The sequence below is a fragment of the Mobula birostris genome, chromosome 7 (genome assembly GCF_030028105.1).
Source record: "Mobula birostris isolate sMobBir1 chromosome 7, sMobBir1.hap1, whole genome shotgun sequence".
NCBI classification, from domain to species: domain Eukaryota; kingdom Metazoa; phylum Chordata; class Chondrichthyes; order Myliobatiformes; family Myliobatidae; genus Mobula; species Mobula birostris.
In genome coordinates, this window is record NC_092376.1 from 133,672,420 (window position 1) to 133,693,086 (window position 20,667).

The 20,667-nt window shown below is 39.4% G+C and overlaps 1 protein-coding gene across 3 annotated transcripts in view; it reads left to right on the forward strand.

The window, feature by feature from the left end:
* Positions 1–15,320, forward strand: part of cdhr2 (cadherin related family member 2) — a 138,824-nt gene extending 123,504 nt beyond the window's left edge. For all 3 annotated transcript variants that reach the window (XM_072263783.1, XM_072263782.1, XM_072263784.1), the window contains 5 exons: positions 721–842; positions 3,480–3,593; positions 7,624–7,695; positions 8,793–8,865; positions 12,995–15,320. In XM_072263783.1, the coding sequence (XP_072119884.1) occupies positions 721–842; positions 3,480–3,593; positions 7,624–7,695; positions 8,793–8,865; positions 12,995–13,096 (483 nt within the window). In that variant the 3' untranslated portion in view covers positions 13,097–15,320. The remainder of the gene's footprint in view (positions 1–720; positions 843–3,479; positions 3,594–7,623; positions 7,696–8,792; positions 8,866–12,994) is intronic.
* Positions 15,321–20,667: the final 5,347 nt, after the last annotated feature.

Consider the following 20,667-nt stretch of genomic DNA (forward strand, 5'->3'; position numbering starts at 1 on the left):
AAATCAATTTGGTTGCATAAGGAGCATCCAATTTCTGGCTGTCAACTTTCTGCTGCTGCTGCTGAAAGTAAAAACAACACCTTTTAGTTTCAATGAATGATTGACCATCTGTTGGTCTGTTTTTCTGCTCCTCTAAATACTGTTGAATCTCCTGTTCGTTATATCTTTCTCTCATGTTCCTTCTGTCCTAATAGCTTCACTTGATTTGATAATTTTCTCCTTTATGCTCTCACCAGGGGCTAGTAAGAGTGTTAACATTTCTTGAAAGAGAGCACAATCCCAGTGGTGTGGATTGTGTTTGACCAGACCCAGTCCTTGCATTTGCCCCCCTGCTCAAAATCAGATAGATCATAATTCTAGTCGATATACTGGATTGGTTGTGCCATTAGGTGGTTTTGTTTACCACAAAGAATGATGGGTTGTCTACTTTGTTCTGTCCTCAATGAGAGGAAAACTGGCAACTACCAGCACCTGTACTCAGGAGAACATGACTTCAGGTTGGAGGACAGGAGGTTGCCAATGTGAGTCAATTGTAGGCAAATTTCGTTGTCTGTTAATACTTCTGATCTGTTGAAGTCATGACTATGGCTTTTTTTGTAGCAGTCTGCCATTACTTCCCATTTTTTCACATAATTTATGTCACATGATTTTTTATTCATTTATGATCGTTGATTCTATTGTTTATAAAATGTATTAATTATGGAATATTTTGTTTTTCAGAAACAAACGATTGATCCTACTGATAGTGAAAATGTACTCGTTTTTACAATTGCTGGTTTAGTAGCAGCTCTCGTTATCATATTCTCCATCTTGATAATGATTCTGTTTTGCCTTCGCAAAAGGTATTTAAGCACAGAAAAACAGGAAAATCTTTCGGTAATGTTCAATGCAGGAGTTTTTGTTTTGTTCCTTCAAAGTGGCTCATTGAGCTTATTCAAAGAATAGCTGAGGTTTGAACCCTGACTTTTGCTGAGGAGCTGTTGCGAGTAGTGCTGTTGGGAGTTCTACAATCAGGCTGCATTTGCATCTCAAGCCTGACCTTCCTTTCTGCTTCATCCTCTGTAGAAATGGTTAAAGTTGCAACCAGCTTACCCTACCCAGAAAAAAAAATCTAGAATGCTTATCAATGCCCTAACTTCTCAATTGACGGTTGATTTGGAGAACCAGATTATGTCCCTTATATTTCCGTTCTTAAGAAGTTTGCTTTTTCCATGAAGTTGTAATAGTATGCTTGGAATAATTTAGCACAATGTGACTTTATTGACACCTACACTGCACAAGGACAGTGTCCTATTTAATAACTGGGCATAGAGGAAACAGCAGCTGATAACTTCCCAACTCCTGCCCATGAAAAATGCCTTAAGACAGAAGCCTTCTGATCCCACATAAGTGACCCCACATACTGTGCTGATGGAAGCATTTGCTAATCATTATTCACATATTATCACTCATAAAGAAAGATGACTCTGTTAATTTTCATTAGAATTACAGTTATGTGATATGAAAGAGTCTGGACTGAAACAAGTCCATTTTTTGAGTATTTGGCTAAAAGGATACAATTAAGATTCTAGGACTTGTCAGATATTCCCTCAGACTCTTTTACTCTGAGTCTCCTAAATGTGGCTACCTGGATAATTTTCAATGAATTTATTAAGAGTTATTGTTTCAGAATTATTTCATTTTAAATATGTTTTATGCACAAAATCAGGTAGTTGCATTTGATAAAGCAAACTAGAGGATCTTAGCAATCCATACAAAACGTCTTGATTTTAATTGGAGTATTGATCGGAGGACATTCATTAGCCTTTATCTTACCCAAGTGACAGTTCTTCGTAAATGAAGATAATTTACTTTCTATACTGAAGACAGATTCTAAAGATTTACTGAAGACTTCTTGTGATATCCCGGAAAGCACTCTGACCTACTCTACATAATGTATCAGTAGCCCTATACATACAGTACTTCAATCATCCTCTGAATTTTGAAACAAACTTTGATATTATCACCAAGTTTTGAATGTCATACAATGAGTTTTAATTGCTTTTATAACTACAAAGAACTATAAGTCTTGCTTTGTCATAAGGCGGTGACTGGGAACGGACCCAAGTGCAAGACACAGACACTGAAGTACTAGGGACAAGACTAGGATACAGGGTGGGGGCTAGGACATGGAGACGAAAACCAGGAACCCAGAGCAGGACAGGACAACAGTGCTAGGAGCCCAGGCTTGGACTCCGAGCCAGAGACTGGACAAGGACCCAGAACCTGGGTCTTGCCTCTGGCTCGGACCCCAGAACTAGGCAAAGACCTGACTAGGCTGGGAGGCAGGACGAAGCTGGAGTCTTCAGACCTAAGGTGAGGCTGGAGACCAGAGACTGGAGGTGAGGCTGGAAACCAGATACTAGAGACTAGAGACTTGAGGTCTTGAAGCTCCTCCTGGGCACAGCGTGGTACTCCTGGGCCGGGCGCGGATCACCTGGGCAGGGCGCGGATCACCACTCGACGGAGGCAAGGGACAGGAAGGGACGGAACCCACCGCATGGTAACGGCAATCTGGCCTTGCTTACCCGATGGAGGCAAGGGACAGGACCCACTGCAGGGTAATGGCAAGACGGCCTGACTTACGCGGCGGAGGCAAGAGACAGGAAAGGAGCTAGGTACAGGGTGGCTCCAAGACAAGACTACAGGTGATATGAGGTGAGAGTTACCAGCAAGACAAGGCAAGGCTTCAGGTAATGCAAGGCGAGACAAGAAATTCAGGCGAGGCGAGAGTTACCGGCAAGACAAGGCAAGGTTTCAGGCAATGCAAGGCGAGACAAGAACGTCAGGTGAGGCGAGAGTTACTGGCAAGACAAGGCCAGGCTTTGGGCAATGCAAGGCGAGACAAGGATTTCAGGCGAGGTGAGAGTTACCGGCAAGACAAGGCAAGGCAAAGCTTCAGGCAATGCAAGGCGAGACAAGAACTTCAGGCGAGGCAAGAGTTACTGGCAAGACAAGGCCAGGCTTTGGACAATGCAAGGCGAGACAAGGATTTCAGGCGAGGTGAGAGTTACCGGCAAGACAAGGCAAGGCCTCAGGCAATGCAAGGCGAGACAAGAACTTCAGGCGAGGCGAGAGTTACTGGCAAGACAAGGCAGGGCTTCAGGCGAGGAAACAGAAGGCAGGGGAAGGGATACAAGGAGTAAGGACAACAACAATCCAGCAGTCATGCCCTGGTCTCTGGAGGTATTTATGTAGCCAGCCCCAATGAGAATCATCTGCCTCAATTAGTGCTCAACAGGAACAGAAACAGGGTAGACAGAAAAACCTGGAGCAAGGGTCGATGAACCGGACCGTGATCCAGAATGCGGACTTCATGGACTGGACCATGACATGCTTACATTTTTAAAAACCATGTAATTCCATGAACCTCTGTCACATAAATTCACTTCCCCCATGCAACATGAATTAACTATGTTATCTAATTCTCCTCCCTGCAGTTACAAAAGAAAGCTAAAATCAGCAAATGCGATGAATACAGCTCAAACTACTTCCATTAATGCAGTACGGAGTGGACCTGTTGTTCCTGGTACAAATAAATACACCATGGAAGGGTGAGTGAAGAAAAACTGCTTTATAACAAAAGAAATATTTAAATGAATATATTGTTACAAAATGCCTTCACCTTAAAAAAGGCTACGCATTTCATGATGTGTTGTCATAGTGGAAATTATATAATTTAGTGGCAGCAACTAATCAACGTATCCTGCATTAAAATCCTGACACCTTTAAGCCATTGCTTCTGGAGAATCTAACGATATCACTGGTATTTGAAGGAGAAACAGTATTCATAATGTCTTATTGTATGCTGATGATTTGCTGCTATTTATTTCTAATGTTGAGACTTTATTACTCCATGTGCTTTCTTTACTCTCCTGTTTAAGCCAGTTTTCAGGTTATAAATTAAACCTACATAAAAGTGAACTTTTCCCTTTGAGCAATTTGATACCAATAAATTCTAACTTTTTAAAATTGTAAGAAACCAATTTACCTATTTAGGTGTAACAATCACTAAAAATTATAAGTATCTATTTAAAGAAAATTTTCTTACTCTATCGAATCATGTAAAAAGAATACTATCAAATTGGTCGCCTCTTTCGTTATCGTTAATTGGTCGAATTAACTCTATCAAAATGAATATATTACCTAAATTAAATGAATATATTACCTAAATTTATATATCTTTTTCAGGCATTGCCTGTTTTTATTCCTAAATCTTTTTTTGATTCCCTTGACTCTATTATATCTTCTTATATATGGAAGAATAAGCATTCTACATTAAATAAAATTCATCTGCGGAAAGATTAAAAGAATGGTGGATTAACCTTACCAAACTTCTGATTTTATTATTGTGCAGTTAATATAAGAAATCTTACATTTTGGTTATATTATATAAATCGTGAGGATTGCCCGATATGGGCTTTTTTAGAAGCTAATTCTGTTAATAAATTCTCCATTATTTCTCTTCTTGGATCCTCACTTCCTTTGTCTTTTGAGCAAGTTAACTGATAATCTGGTAGTTAAACACACTTTGAGGATTTGGATACAATTCTGAAAATATTTTGGCTTATTGAGAACTTCTCTTTCAAGTCCCATTTTTTCTAATTTTTTTTAAACCCGCTATGATTGATGTGGCTTTTAAAGAATGGGATAGATTAGGTATTAAATGCTTTCAGGACTTGTTTGTAGAGGTAAGTCTTTCTTTGTTTGAACAATTGTCAACTAAAATTAGTTTATCCAAAACACATTTTTTTCCAATATCTACAAATAAGAGATTTTTTACGGTCTCAAGTAAATACATTTCCTAAAAGTCTTGATAAGAATCTACTAGATGTAACCTTTAATCTGAAACCTTTTTATAATGGATCTATATCTAATATTTATAATATGTTGTTGGGAATGAGATAAAATTAAAAATCTTTGGGAACAAGATTTACAGACTTCAATTTCTGAGGAAACTTGGAATCAAATTTTTAAATTGGTCAACACCTCATCGTTATGTGCCTGTCACTCTCTCCTTCAATTTAAAGTGGTCCATAGGGCCCATATGACTAAGGATAAGTTGTCTCATTTTTATTTAGATATATCTCCGTATAGTGATAAATGTAATAATGGAGAAGCTTCATTCATTCATATGTTTTGGACATGTCCGAGTCTTAGAAAATACTGGAAAGAAGTATTTCAAATTTTTTTGATACTCTTTAAAGTAAATTTCAAGCCTAATCCTTTGACTGCTTTATTTGGTGTTGTTGGAGGAAAGGATATTATTTTGGAGCCATCTGATCTGCACATTTTGGCTTTTAAGTCTCTTACAGCCAGAAGGACACTTTTGCTTAAATGGAAATATATTGCCCCTCCTATTCACGCCCAATGGTTACGTGATGTGATGCGATGTTTAAATTTAGAGAAGATTCGATGTTCAATCTTTGAATCTAATCAAGACTTTCAAACATTGTGGGGATCTTTTCTGAATTATTTTCAAAACCTTTGATTTGCTGTTAAAGCACAGATGATGACTAACAATCTTTTTTCTTTTTTTTCTACTAATCAGCTTCGGTCTTGGTAGTGGGTTAGATTTTTTTTATATAATAAAATTATTATTTTGCAATGTTACGACCTAATTGACTTGTACGAATATAGGGCAAGGAGTCTTTATATGCAATTTAGTTTAATGTATTGACATATATGAGACCCATTGACTGATATAGAGACTATTGATGCTGTTGAAAGTCGTCCTTGATCAATGTTTATCCCTACATCATGCAGTTAACTAGTATGTGACCACTTCCTTCTAAATGTATTGATTATACTATGTAAGCAGCCTTTCAGGACTGGCTCAGTGTATGGCCTGGGTACTTGGTACTGTAAAAATCAGATGGTCAATACATTTTGGGTCAAGTGGCCAATCATACCTTGGTTAATCATACCTTGCCCCATACGATACAATCAGAAAATCTACCTCAGTGGTGTCTTCGCAATATCAAACATGAGCTGCTTTACAGATTTATTGTAGTACAGAAGTGGCTATTTTTTTCCATTAAAACTGCGCTGGTTCCCGCTAGCACAACTTGTTCAGTCTTATCTTGCCCGCATCCTTCTTGTAGCCCTCTAAATTATTTTTTTCTTGAGAATTTAATAAATTCTATTTAAACAACCTCCTTATTTCAGCAGGTGTAATTTTTATTATTTATTGAGATGCAGCATGGCATAGGCTCTTTCGACCCTTTGAACACCCCACCCTAACCACAGGACAATTTACAATGCCCAATTCACTGCCCAACCGTTACGTCTTCCGACTGTGGGAGGAAACCGGAGCATCTGGAGGAAACTCAAGTGGCCGCAGGGAGAACGTACAAACTCCTACAGAATTGAACCCCAGTCACTGGTATTGTGTGGCATTGCACTAATCACCACATTAAACTGACACCAGTATGTTGTACTACCATGAACATACGTTCTTTATACCTTCGGGTACTGATCCATGGGAAGCTACTGTATATGAGAACTTCAGCCAAATACAAGTTTTGTTGACCTAAAATTGGAAGATAATTTTGTATATACTGCATCCTCTTCATTGCAGGTATCCTTTAATAAGGATACCCTGGGTATCCTGGGGCAGCAGGATAGCGTTGCGGTTAGTGTGACACTATCATGGCTCCAGGTGTTGGAGTTCAGAGTTCAATTCTGGCAGTGTCTGTAAGGAGTCTCTGTATGCCCTCCCTGTGGAATGTGTGGGTTTTCCATGGGTACTCTAGTCTTCTCCTACATATGGGATATTTTAATTGGTCATTGTAAATTGTTCCGTGATTATGTTAAGGTTAATTGGGGTTGCTGGGGCCACGAGGCTTGAAGGGCTGGAAGGGACTACTCTGCACTGTATCACTAAACAAAACGAGTAAATAAAAAAGCTTTAGAACATAATGTAAGTGAAGATATATACAAAATACATCAAGACCATTCTTTTCCATTCTTTGAAGTTATGACTGGTGTGCTGCTGATCAACTCTCTTCTAGGCTTTGCTTCATATCTCTTGATACTTCAAAATTTCATCTCTTTCCATCTCAGTCTTGAAGTCTACATCTAGTCCCAAAAGCACAGCTTTTAGGGACAGAGAGTTCCAAATATTTTCTTGCTGTGTGCCATAATCTCCCTAATTTTAAAATGATGTCACATACTTTTCTTTCGCTACTAGAGGGAACTGTTTCACCTGACCTAAAAATATTTATAACTTTTAAATATTAAGGTCAAGTAAGCTTTTGATCTCCACAAAGTAAATTGAATTATTGATTTCACCCTTTATTTTCATCATATTCTTGTGAAACGTGCTGGACCTATTTCAAAGTCGTTGTATATGCCGTGATCTGGAATGTTTAAGTTCTTCAAAAGAAACTTAAAAGAAATGAGAATATGACAATTTTGTTGGTATGGTCACTGACAACAATTACTCTAATAGACATAATGCAAGAATATAACAGTAAAATAACTAAAAAGCTTTGGTTAATATAAAAAGTGAAATAAATAAAAATAATGAAGTTTGATCATTTCAATGCATTATGTGTTTGTTTTATAATGCTGCTTCTCTAGGGCAAATCCAGTTTGGAACACCAATATCAACAGCTACTTTGGTTTTGAAGACAGTGATTCAGACAGAACAAGGTAACACTGGATAACACAGCTTTTGTAATTTTTAGGACCTTGCATTGCATTTGGAGGAGAGGGAAATACAATTATGTGTAATAATTGTGATCAGAGTTATAATGTAAAGATAAGAATAATCCTCATATAATATTAATGCAGAAGGGGATCATCTAGAGGTAGGTTATTAGTGTTTTGAAATGCTATAGAAAGGTTTATTATTCTGATCTCAGTGCTACCCTGGCAAATATCATTTTTTTCAGGACTTACAATGGGTGGGTAGATTACCTGCGTATTTCAATTGACAGGCCCCTTCATTAAGCAAATTGTGATTCATAGGAATCTGGACAGTCTAGATAAAGGACAGCTGTCCAGATAAACTTTACTGTTCTTGTGGGGCTCGGAGGAGCAGAATTACAACTTTGGACTTCATCTGCCTAATGTAGAGTGCCAACCCATCAAGTTGCCTCCTCAGTCTATGAACAACTTACCCAATTTCCCTCTCTGGCTTGATGTTAACAAGGTTAGCCATTGTTTTATGCAAGCCTTATCCAGATCATGTTGGGTTATTATTTTGTCAACAAAATATTGTTAACATTATAGTAGTGCAACCTACTCACAAAATGGACCTCGTCTCCCATTAGTTTTAAAATCTGCCTATTAATGATTTTCAGAAGAATATCGCACTCTTTCCTTTTGCAAAATTAATTAGATTTCTTAATTCTCTTGGCGTATATTACATGAGACCACATTACATTTTCTTTGTCATCAGAATCAGAATGAGGTTTACTGTTATCAGCGTGTGCTGTGAAATTTGTTATGATATCAAATTTACATATTGATGCAATAAGTATTCTCCATATGGATCAGTGAATTCTGAATGTATTTTGTTTCTTAATCTGATCTTTTGTTTAATTGATGAAATGAGTATTAGTGCGGAAACATCTGCCACCCAGAACAAACTAGAGAAGTTTAAATTGTGAATTTAATTGGAACATTTAACTTTGAAGAACAATTGGTTTAATTCTAATCGATTATGGCACAAACAATTTTGTGAAATTGTGAGGGAATAGCTTAAGGCATGTGTTTATTAATAATGGATGTCATGTTTTTTACAGCATTAATTCACTGGATGAGAACATGGTAGATATGATGACAAAAGAACCTAAAGTGAAGCAAAACACATCAAAGGTAAGTTAAAACTCCGTTGATAACCCACATAACAGTTGTACAAACATAAATAACATGGAAATTAAAACAAGACAAAATGTACTCTCTCACATCAACATTTTATGTTTCTTTAAATTTGATAGCAATACAAATATTAATCTGACATACGATTTTAAAAGCTGTAAGCAGAGACCTAGTCAGGGATTTGTTATTATTTAGTATTTCTGCTATCAAAACCCTGTATTTCAGCCTTTCAACTAATAATTCAAACTATTTGAAGACCAACCTTTTCAAATTCAAGTGTTTGCACATTGTCCTTTTATAGTAGTTCAAATGTAGACTGAGGCTATGAAAAGTGCTCTATTAAATAGTAGCTCTTATGTAAAGGGAATTCGGATTTATAGCTGTAGTGCATTACTACAAACCTGGAAAAGTTATGATCAAGCAGAGTTAGAATCAGCATCAGAATTACATTTGTTATTACTAGCATATGATACGAAATTAGTCATTTTGTGGCAGTAGTACAGTACAAAGAAGTAAAAATTCATAACTTAGAAAAATAAAAACCTGGTGCAATAAAAAGAACCAGGCAGTGTTCATGGGTTCATGGACCATATGGAAGGGAATACATTTTAATGAAGGAAAATTATGTTCAGCAGGAAATATAAATGAGAACCACTTGATATGATACACAAGAGACTGCAGATATTGTAATCTGGAGCAAAATACAAACTGCTGGAGGAATTTAACAGGTTGAGAAGCATCCATGGCAGGAATGGAATTGTTGATGTTTCAGACTAAGACTTGGCAACAGTTCCTCCAGAACATTTTATTTTGCTGCATTTAATATGAGTTTTCAGAAGCCTTTCAATTTTGTGTAATATTTTACACATAACAGGGAGCCAAACAAGAGTGGGGTACATATAGCACACATTAATTATTTGTTCACAGATGGAAAATGGAGAAAGAATAAAAGGTGCTGTGAGGTGGCAGCTTAAGAGCGGCCCCACTAAGATACCCTTGGGCTATTTTCATACAACTCCAGCATTGACTCAGACATTGAGATTGGTGAGTGGAGAGAGGAAGTGAACACTTAAGAGTTACATTTTACTAAGCATTGATTATGCTAATCCAGCTTCCCAGTGACCTTACTCAATGCCGACAACCTCACACTCAATGTCAGCAAGACCGAGGAACTAACTGTAGACTTCAGGAAGGGGAAGTCGAGAGAATACACACCAATCCTCTTTGAGGGCTTAGCGATAGAAAGTGTGATGAGCTTCAAGTTCATGAACTTCAGCACCTCAGAGGATCTATCCTGGGGCCACCATATTGATGCATTCATGACAATGGGGCACCAGCAGCTATGCTTCATTAGAAGTCTGAGGAGTTTACAATGCCCCTGCCACCAGATTTCTCAAAAGTCCATGAACCCATGAGCACTACCTTGCGAATCCTCTTTTGCACTATTTACAATAATTATTTTAATTGTAACTTATAGCAATTTGTTGTGCTTATACTGTACTGCTGCCTCAAATTTCCTGACTTATTTCAATAGGCAATAGGTGCAGGAGTAGGCCATTTGGCCCTTCGAGCCAGCACCGCCATTCACTGTGATCATGGCTGATCATCCACAATCAGTATCCAGTTCCTGCCTCTTCCCCATAAACTTTGATTCCGCTGTCTTTAAGAGCTCTATCCATCTCTTTCTTGAAAGCATCCAGAGACTTGGCCTCCACAGCCTTCTGGGGCAGAGCATCCCATATATCCACCACTCTCTGGGTGAAAAAGTTTTTCCTCAACTCCATTCTAAATGGCCTACCCCTAATTCTTAAACTGTGGCCTCTGGTTCTGGACTCACCCATCAGTGGGAACATGCTTCCTGCCTCCAGCGTGTCCAATCCCTTAATAATCTTCAATAAGGTCCCCTCTCAGCCTTCTAAATTGCCCTGTCACTCCAATCTTTCAACATATGACAGTCCCGCCATCCCAGGAATTAACCTTGTGAACCTACGTTGCACTCCCTCAATAGCAAGAATGTCCTTCCTCAAATTCGGAGACCAAAACTGCACACAGTACTCCAGGTGTGGTCTCACCAGGGCCCTGTACAGCTGCAGAAGGACCTCTTTGCTCTTATACTCAATTCCCCTTGTTATGAAGGCCAGCATGCCATTAGCTTTCTTCATTGCCTGCCGTACTTGCATGCTTGCTTTCAGTGACTGATGTACAAGAACACCTAGATCTCGTTGTACTTCCCCTTTTCCAAACTTGACTCCATTTAGATAATAACCTGCCTTCCCATTCTTACCACCAAAGTGGATAACCTCACATTTATCCACATTAAACTGCATCTGCCATGCATCTGCCCATTCACCCAGCCTGTCCAAGTCACCCTGCATTCTCATAACATCCTCCTCACATTTCACACTGCCACCCAGCTTTGTGTCATCGGCAAATTTGCTAATGTTACTTTTAATTCCCTCATTAAATCATTAATATATATTGTAAACAGCTGCGGTCCCAGCACTGAACCTTGCGGTACCCCATTGGTCACTGCCTGCCATTCCGAAAGGGACCCATTAATCACTACTCTTTGTTTTCTGTCAGCCAGCCAATTTTCAATCCATGTCAATACTCTGCCCCCAATACCATGTGCCCTAATTTTGCCCAGTAATCTCCTATGTGGGACTTTATCAAAGGCTTTCTGAAAGTCCAGGTACACTACGTCCACTGGCTCTCCCTTGTCCATTTTCATAGTTACATCCTCAAAAAATTCCAGAAGATTAGTCAAGCATGATTTCCCCTTCGTAAGTCCATGCTGACTCGGACTGATCCTGTTACTGCTATCCAGATATGTCGTAATTTCATCTTTTATAATTGACTCCAGCAGCTTTCCCACCACCGACGGCAGGCTAACCGGTCTATAATTCCCTGTTTTCTCTCTTCCTCCCTTCTTGAAGAGAGGGACAACATTAGCCACCCTCCAATCCATAGGAACTGATCCTGAATCTATAGAACATTGGAAAATGATTGCCAATGTGTCCACGATTTCTAAAGCCACCTCCTTAAGTACCCTGGGATGCAGACCATCAGGTCCCGGGGACTTATCAGCCTTCAGACCCAACAGCCTATCCAATACCATTTCCTGCCTAATATAAATTTCCTTCAATTCATCCATTACCCCAGGTCTTTTGGCCACTATTACATCTGGGAGATTGTTTGTGTCTTCCCTAGTGAAGACAGATCCAAAGTACCTGTTCAACTCATATGCCATTTCCTTGTTCCCCTTAATAAATTCACCCATTTCTGTCTTCAAGGGCCCAATTTTGGTCTTAACTATTTTTTTTTCCTTTTCACATACCTAAAGAAGCTTTTACTATCCTCCTGTATATTCTTGACTAGTTTACCTTCATTCCTCATTTTTTCTCTGCATATTGCCTTTTGTGACAGTAAATCTGATTCACATTCCAATATGAATTTTGAAGAAAAGATTTAGTGTGGAAATGCAGCCTAAGTGGCTAATGAGAGACACTCATCAGATTTACTTGTGATCCACATGGGAACTGAAAGGAAATATAATTGTTGAAATGCCAAGTATGATACTAGTTTTGCTCACTTCCTGTTGGATTGTACACAGGGGTTGTACACAGTTGTACACAGGGGTTGAAAACTATGGTAGATGAAGTGGTGATTTAAAGAACAACTGATAATGCTTATAAGGCACATCTGATTTACAACGCTCATAAGGGAATAATGAATCCATCATTTATAGTAAAAAGCATTTTGATTTAGTTAACCATTCATTTCCTTTGGACCAATATCTGTTTCTACAAAGACTCCTGTTGTTCAAGGTGTCCTCCTTCCCCAACCTTATCCGAGCAATATGAGATAAACAATCAACATGGCCTTGTAGTTCAACCCAATTTCCATGACCAATTAAGAAAAAGTTGGACTGATTTTCCAACAACCAAAAACCACAGAAGATGCGATCATCGTTAATAATATGATAAAGATGCAGACAAAAATGTTACACTATGGTGGCGAAGCTGGCTGGATGTTTTGAATATGTTTCTTAATATGTTTTAGTGAAGTAAAGGACTTTTGTCTAACTTAGTTTAAATATTTAAATCTGTTTTTTTTTCTTTGTAAGACCATGGACATTCACTCAGATCAAAACACCAGACCTTTGGAGGCTGCACTTGATGACCATGTGTACTTTACTGGAAAAGCAACACAAATCTCTGAGATTTGAGTGTTTGATCACATGATTTTTGTCTTTTGTGTTTATTATATTATTTTCAAATCTGCATCGATAATCTATCATCAAAGGAAACTGAGACCTGTTGCTAATTTTTGGCATGTCTTTGTTATCCAGAAAGTACTTTTTCAAGCCATGTGCTTTTGCAAGATTATATTACAATTAACGTATCATTGTCACACATATATGTTGTCCATCAGATTTTGACTTGACTGTAATAGCATATTTGCACGTTGCTATTTGCACCATTGACTGCACGAGAAAAGAAATGGAAACTGTGGTTAAATTGTAAAGTAGCATTTTTCCACTGTTGGGGCTGAATGCAACAATATGGTTAATAATGGTTAAGAACCATTATGATTCATTAAGAATTATCTTAATCATATTCTTCTTCTAAAAGTTTATTTACTGCTATTCCCTTTGTCTTCCTTATATAAGCATATTCAAACTTATAAATTGCCTCAATACATTTATTCTTGATAAATTTACTATGACAATGTCATATATATGGAATCTCCACCATAGGCTTCAAGCCCTGTATCATTATCTTTTTCTGATGTTTGGTAAAATTTTCAAATTTTTATTTGTTAACATTAATTACCCTGAGATATTTCACTCTGACAGAAGTACTGGATATAACGTGATTCTGCTGTTGTTGTTGCAGGCAAATAAATAACTAACCAACAGTACTTCCTTGTCAACAAGAATTAGTCCATATAAAATTTTTTAGATTATTGCAGTGTTAATGAATTTGAAGTAATTCAGGGATAAGAAATTGAACATCTGTAAGGAAGATGCAGAGACAATAGGAATAAGGTAGTTTATTGAATAAGACAATAAGACCATAAGACATAGGAGCAGAATTAGGCTATTTGGCCAACGGAGTCTGCTCCACCATCCTGTCATGGCTGAACTATCATCTCTCTCAACTCTATGCTCCTGCTTTCTCCCTGTAATCTTTGATCCCCTGACTAATCAAGAACCTATCAACCTGTGCTTTAAATATATCTAATGACTTGGCCTCCACAGCTGTCTGTGGCAATGGATTCCACAGATTCTCCACCCGCTGTCTAAAGAAATTCCTCCTCATCTCTGTTCTCATTGCTATGTTCTCTGGGACTAGACTCCATCACTCTAGGAAACACCCTTTCTACATCCACTCTGTTTAGACTTTTCAATATTTGAAAGCTTTCAATGAAATCCCCCTTCGTTCTTCTAAACTCCAGTGAGTACAAGCCCAGTCCCATCAAACGCTTATCATACATTAACCCTTTCATTCCTGGAATAATTCTTGTGAACTTCCTTTGGACCCCCTTCAATGCTATCACATCTTTTCTTAGATAAGGAGCCAAAAACTGCTTACAATACTCCAAGTGTGGTCTGTCTAATTTCTTATAAAGCTTCAGCATTACATCTAGTCTTCTTGAAATGAATGCTAACATTGCATTTGCCTTCCTTAGCACCGACTCAACCTGCAAGTTAACCTCTCTGGAATCCTGCACAACGACTCTCATGTCCCTTTGCACAACAGATTTTTGAATTTTCTCCTCATTGAGAAAATAGTCTACACCTTTATTCTTTCTACCAAAGTGAACGACCATGCACTTTCTCCTAATCTGTCTAATTCCTTCTGCTTTATGAATACTATCTGCCCCTCCACCTACCTTTGTGTTGTCCACAAACTTGGCCACAAATTCATCTATTCCATCATCCAAATCATTAATATATAATACGAAAAGAAGCAGTGTACTGGCATTCCTGCAAAACCTATGCATTTGGAAGAATAAGTGGAAATGTTACATGATGTGATATGAGGCAGCATGGTAGCATTTAAGAGGTTTACGGTTGTCTATAACATGTGCAAATCATTTTAGATGAATATATAGTGTAATATTTTGAAAACAATCAACAAATAGGAATGAACTATAGATGGAAGAATCCTGTAAGCTAAACATGAATCTATGAGGAACAGTGAAGTTTTACAGGCTCAGGGTCTGTAACAAATAGGCATTCCAATATATTTCTACACAATGGTAACAATCTTTAGCTGTTTAAGTGAAAATGCAAATAGAATTAATTTTGGTTATTTGATAGAAGACAAATATAATATAATGCAAAATATACAAGTGTTAAAATGAAAGTCTGCAAAGTTTTGTCACAGAAGGATAGATTAATGCAAAATAATTGACCATATTTGTAAGTTATTTTATCAAAAACTTAATGTTTTGTATGTGATTTCCTGCTTTGTACACAAAGTACAATAAATCATCTTTTACCAATAGTTCTCTTTTCAACTTCTATTAAGAGTAGTTCATTTCGGAATGTAGGCAATAGGGTTAGTTATTTTTAAGTTGTGTATATGTTAATACTTTGCTGTGCTTTTAAAATATATGCTTCAAAAAGATCACAATGATTTGCTGGATCCTATAATTTATATGATCTGGGATTATTCCAAGTATGTTTGAAATGCAGTAATTGAAAATTGATGTATATCTAATGGTCCAGGAAATTATAGTTCTATTATAGGCCATCACTATTTCACTATCCACTAACATCATGCTTCAACACATGTAGATTCTCCAGGATCCTTTCATCTCACGTCCCTAATCTCCACACTGTTCTTCATGGGCTCCTTTGCTCGACAGCGTCATTGGAGACTTCATCAAATATGTTCTCCTACAGTGGTTCTGCAATGCACTCTAACTTTCAAATATCAAAATATTTTGAGTGTATTGCTCACAAAGTAGGAAACCAGGGATAATCCTGGAACAATAGACTGGTGAGTCTCACATCAGCAGTTGAAAGTTACAGAAGAAAATTCTTGGGGATAGGATTTATGAGCATTCAGAAAACCATAGCTTAATTAGGAGGGAACAGGATTGTTTTGTATGGGGCAAGTCATGTCTTACTCACTTGACTGAGCATTTTGATAAGGTGAGAAGGGTAATTAATGAATTGATAGAACTGTGAATGTTGTATACATGGATTTTTGGCAGGTGCTTGACATGGTCCCTCATGGGAAGCTCATCCAGAAGATTAAGATGCATGAGATCAATGGTGAATTTACCATTTTTAATTTAGATCTGGCTTGCCCATGGAAGACAGAGGAAGATTGTTGAAGGGACTTTTTTTGAGCTGGACATCTGTAATTAGTGGTGTTCTACAGGTATTTGTACTGGGATCTTTTTGTTACTGATGTATACAAATGACCTAGGTAAAAAATGTAGATGGGTCGTCAGTAAATTTGCAGATGATATGAAGATTGGTGGTGTTGTGGATGGTGTAGATGACTGCTGAAGAATACAGCAGAATATAGATGAATTGCAGATATGGGTGGAGAATTGGCAGATGGAGTTTAACCTGGCCAAATGTGAAGTGTTGAACCTTGGTAGATCAAATGTGAAAAGACAGTGTTGAGGAGCAGAGGGATCTTAGGGTCCAGGTTCATAGCTGCTTGAAAGTGGTTACACAGGTTGATAGGGTAAGAGGGCATATACCATGCTTGCCTTTATTAGTTGAGGCAGGAAGTTATGCTGCAGCTGTATAAAACTCTAGTTAGGCTGCATCTTGAGTATTGCATAGAGTTCTGGTCACCCCATTAAAGGAAGGATGTCAAGGCTTTGGAGAGGGTGCAGAACAGGTTTACCAGGATGCTGCCTGGATTAGAGGGCATGTGCTATAAATAAAGATTATACAAGCTTGGGCTGTTTTCTTCGGAGTGGCGGAGGCTGAGAGGAAATCTGATGGAGGTTTATACAATTAGGAGAAGCATAGACAGAGTAGATAGTATCTTTTTCCCAGGGTTGAAATGTCAAATACCAAAGGGCATGCATTTAAGGTGAGGGGGATAATTTGAAAGGAGATGTGAGGAGCAAGTTTTTTACACAGAGAGTCCTGGACGCCTGGAATGTGCTGCCTGAGTGGGAGGGTGTGGCAGAGGGAGATACATTAGGGACTTTTAAGAGGTGTTTAGATAAGCACATGAATGTGAGGTAAATGGAGGGATATGGACATTGTGTAGACAGAAGAGATCAGTTGAGTTAGCTATTTGATTACTAATTTAATTAGTTCAGCACAACATTGTCGGCCAAAGGGATGGCCCCTGGACCTGTTTTATGTTCTATATCAGCAGATGCGTTTCTTTCTGCACTACTTCTGCTGATACAAGATTCATTTCAGCTAACGTGACCTTCTACACAACTAGTGCCACAAGTGTAGAAAGGAATTGGTCCCTAAGTTCATGGTGACTTAACTCATATTCCTGGGAAAGTAGCCTTCTCGGCCCAGTGAAGGTCCAACAAATCCACAGAATAATCTACACACTGATTTAGTTGAATATCATACCCCTATGACCTTAATCCCTGCAACACACCCTAAGAAAGCAGAATGGATAGATTTTGTAATCAACAGTTCTTAAGTTGGGCATTTTTAAAACAAATGGAGACTTGTGCAACTGACAATGATAAAGCCAACTAGTTACTCCTGTGGTGCCTACAGTGTTTGTTGGCTATGTTCTTTATTTCACCCTACTGTATCTAAATGGTGGTCTCCCACAGGCTGCAGATGGTGAAAGGCTATCCCTGCGCAGTGGAGTATTTGGGATAAGCCAGGAAGGTCAACTACGAGGAGCCCTGATCCTGTGACTGCACCACTTCAGTGTGAGCAGCATCAGCCTCGACTCTATGGCTGAAGGATAACCTCAGAAGCGCTGCCCGTCCACCAGTGATGGGAGTGCAAATGTTGTTGTCCTGAAATAGGGCACAAAGTATTTTGTCCACAGAGCCACAGTCAGTCTCCTGAGCAAGGCCATTAGAGGGTTCAAGTTCATGTAGCCCATCTCCGACACCCCTCTCCCCCTTTTCTGATCTTTCTGCCTGTGTCTTTGGAGACAGATTGTCCAATGACATGCTTTACAAGCCCACTGACTAGAATGCTGAAGGAACTCAGCAGGTCAGGCGGCATCTATGGAAATGAGTAAACAGTCGATGTTTCGGGCCTGAAGAGGGGTCTCGGCTTGAAATGTCAGCTGTTTACTCTTTTCCATAGATGCTGTTTGACCTGCTGCGTTCCTCCAGCATTTTATATGTGCTGCTTTGGATTTCCAGCTTCTGCAGATTTTCTCGTATTTGTGATTTACTACTCCACTGACTCCCACAGTTACCATGACTCTTTCCACCCAGTAATTTGCAATGGTGCTAATCCATTCTCTCAGTTCCTCTATCTCTGCCACATCTGTTCCCGCAATGAGGTTTTCCATTCCAGGACATTGAAACTGTCCTCTTTTTTTTCCAGAAAACAGAGTTTCTCCTTCACTGCTAGTCCTTACCTCTATGTCCTCCATTTTATAGGTGGGCATGATAGGTTTCCCCTTACCATCACTTATATTCCACATGCCTCTGCAGCCAGCATAATATTCTCTGCAACTTCTGCTGAACCAATAGCGTTCCACCGTTAGGTACATCTTCCCCTCCCCTCTCTGCTTTTCACAGGGATCACACTCTCCACTTCTCCCTTGTTGGCTCATCCCTCCTCACCAGTCTCCCTCTTAGCACCTACCCCTGCAACTCTGTTAATTGTTACACCTGCCCCTACACCTCCTCCCTCACCCACTATTAAGAGTTCTAAACCCTCAACCAGCTGACGCAAAAATTTCACACGCGAATCCATTGGTGCCATATATTGCATCTAGTGCTCCCAATGCGGCCTCCTTTACATTAGTGAGACCTGATCTAGAATGGGGTGTCATTGTATCGAGTAGGATTGTTCCATCTGCCAGAACAGGTAAACAGGATCTCCTGGAGGCCAGCCACTTGAATTCAATTTCCCATTTCCAGACTGACATGCCTGTCCTCTACTACCAAGTTTAAGCGAAACACAAATTAGAGGAACAGCACCTCATATTTCAATTTGATAGTTTCCATCCTGACGGCATCAATATTGATTTCGAAGTTTCGAAGTACATTTATTATTAAAGTGTGTATACAGTATATAAGAAATTTGTCTTTGTACAGGCGGCCGCAGAGAAACACCATAAACCAACTTAAAGAAAAACCCCACACAACAAAGACCATTGAGCACCAAGTGTACAAAAAAAAGAACAATTCACATTAAAAAAGCGAGCAATTAACAGACAGAACATTTAACATCAAACTGCACAATCCCTGAAAGAGAGTCTACACCCACAAGCCACTGAGGGGGTGAAGCCGGTCCAGAAGCTGATGGCTGCAGGCCACACGCCTCAGCAACCAAGTCAGTCAGTTCTGTGCTGTGCTAATGGTTGCAGGTGACAGCCACTCCGCCATTTCTGTGCTGAAGCACCTCAATCAAATTGTGCAAGTAGTAAAAAAGAGGAAAATATTTGGACTATGAGCTGCAGAGTCCCTAAAAGTGAACCCCAGCTGTGGAGTACGTAGAGCACTGAGGACGTTAAACGTCAAACCGCAGAGTCCCCAAAGTGAGTCCACAGCCGTGAGCCACCAAGCTATTGAATCCTTAGGATTAGGAATCGAATCTTGCACAGTGGGACCTAAGACTCCTACACCTTCCACTGGCAGCAGTGAAAGGGAGACCAGTTAAATGCAAGCAAATGGTGCTGAATACTCGTTTGTTTACCGGTCCTGTCCCTGTCAATTTTAATTTTACTCGGTGCTTTGATCAGCATGGAGTAATGGAGTCAACCATAGGTTCACATTCCGTCATTAGAAATTGATGGCTGCCGCTATCATCCTTGCCAACCCCCCCCGCCCCCCCTGCCCCCCCCCCCCAGCAGATCACAAAAGTGCCAGATTATTTAGTTGGCTCAAAATACATCCTTAAAATGGAAATTACAGGTTGCAATCGACCACAGTTCAGGTGAGAAGTATATTTAGAAGAAGAAGAGTATCTTGTAGTTTTGTCTACACGAAGTCCTCATTGGTCGCTGATGCCATTTTGCTGGGTCTTGCCAATTTCTCTTACATCCGGTAATCATTCCTCTCTGTTTTCAAAAACCCCACCTTTTGTTTTCCCTTATTCCTCGAGTCATTTCTCCTCATTTGTCCTCATGCCCTGCCCATCACCTCCACCCTCCTCCCCTTTTTCCCACCTCCTTCCCTTTATTCTATGGAAAACTGCTCTCTCCTATCAGATTCCATCTTGTTCAGCATTTTGCCTCTTCCACCTGTCACCTTCTAGGTTCTCACATCATTTCCACTCTCCTTTACCTACCTACCTTCCTCCTCTCACTTAGATTTACCTGTCACCCACCAGTTAATGCTCCTCCTTCTCTGTCTGCTGTCCTCTGCTGATGAAGGGTCTCAGCCCGGACCATTGGCTGTTCATTCCCCTCCATAGATGCTGCCTGATGTGCCAAGTTCCTTCAGCATTTTGAGTGTGTTGCACTCGCTTTCCAACATCTGTTCTTTTTCCTGTGTCCCCACTGGGGGCTTTGCAGTGTGCTGGAGTCAGATCACACTTTGCTGTGATAATGTTCAGTGTCATGCCAACAGAGTGAAGGCAGCATCTGTACCTAGCTGCCAAGAAGCAGGGCTTTGGTGGCTGTGATCTCTGCAACACTGCAACACACA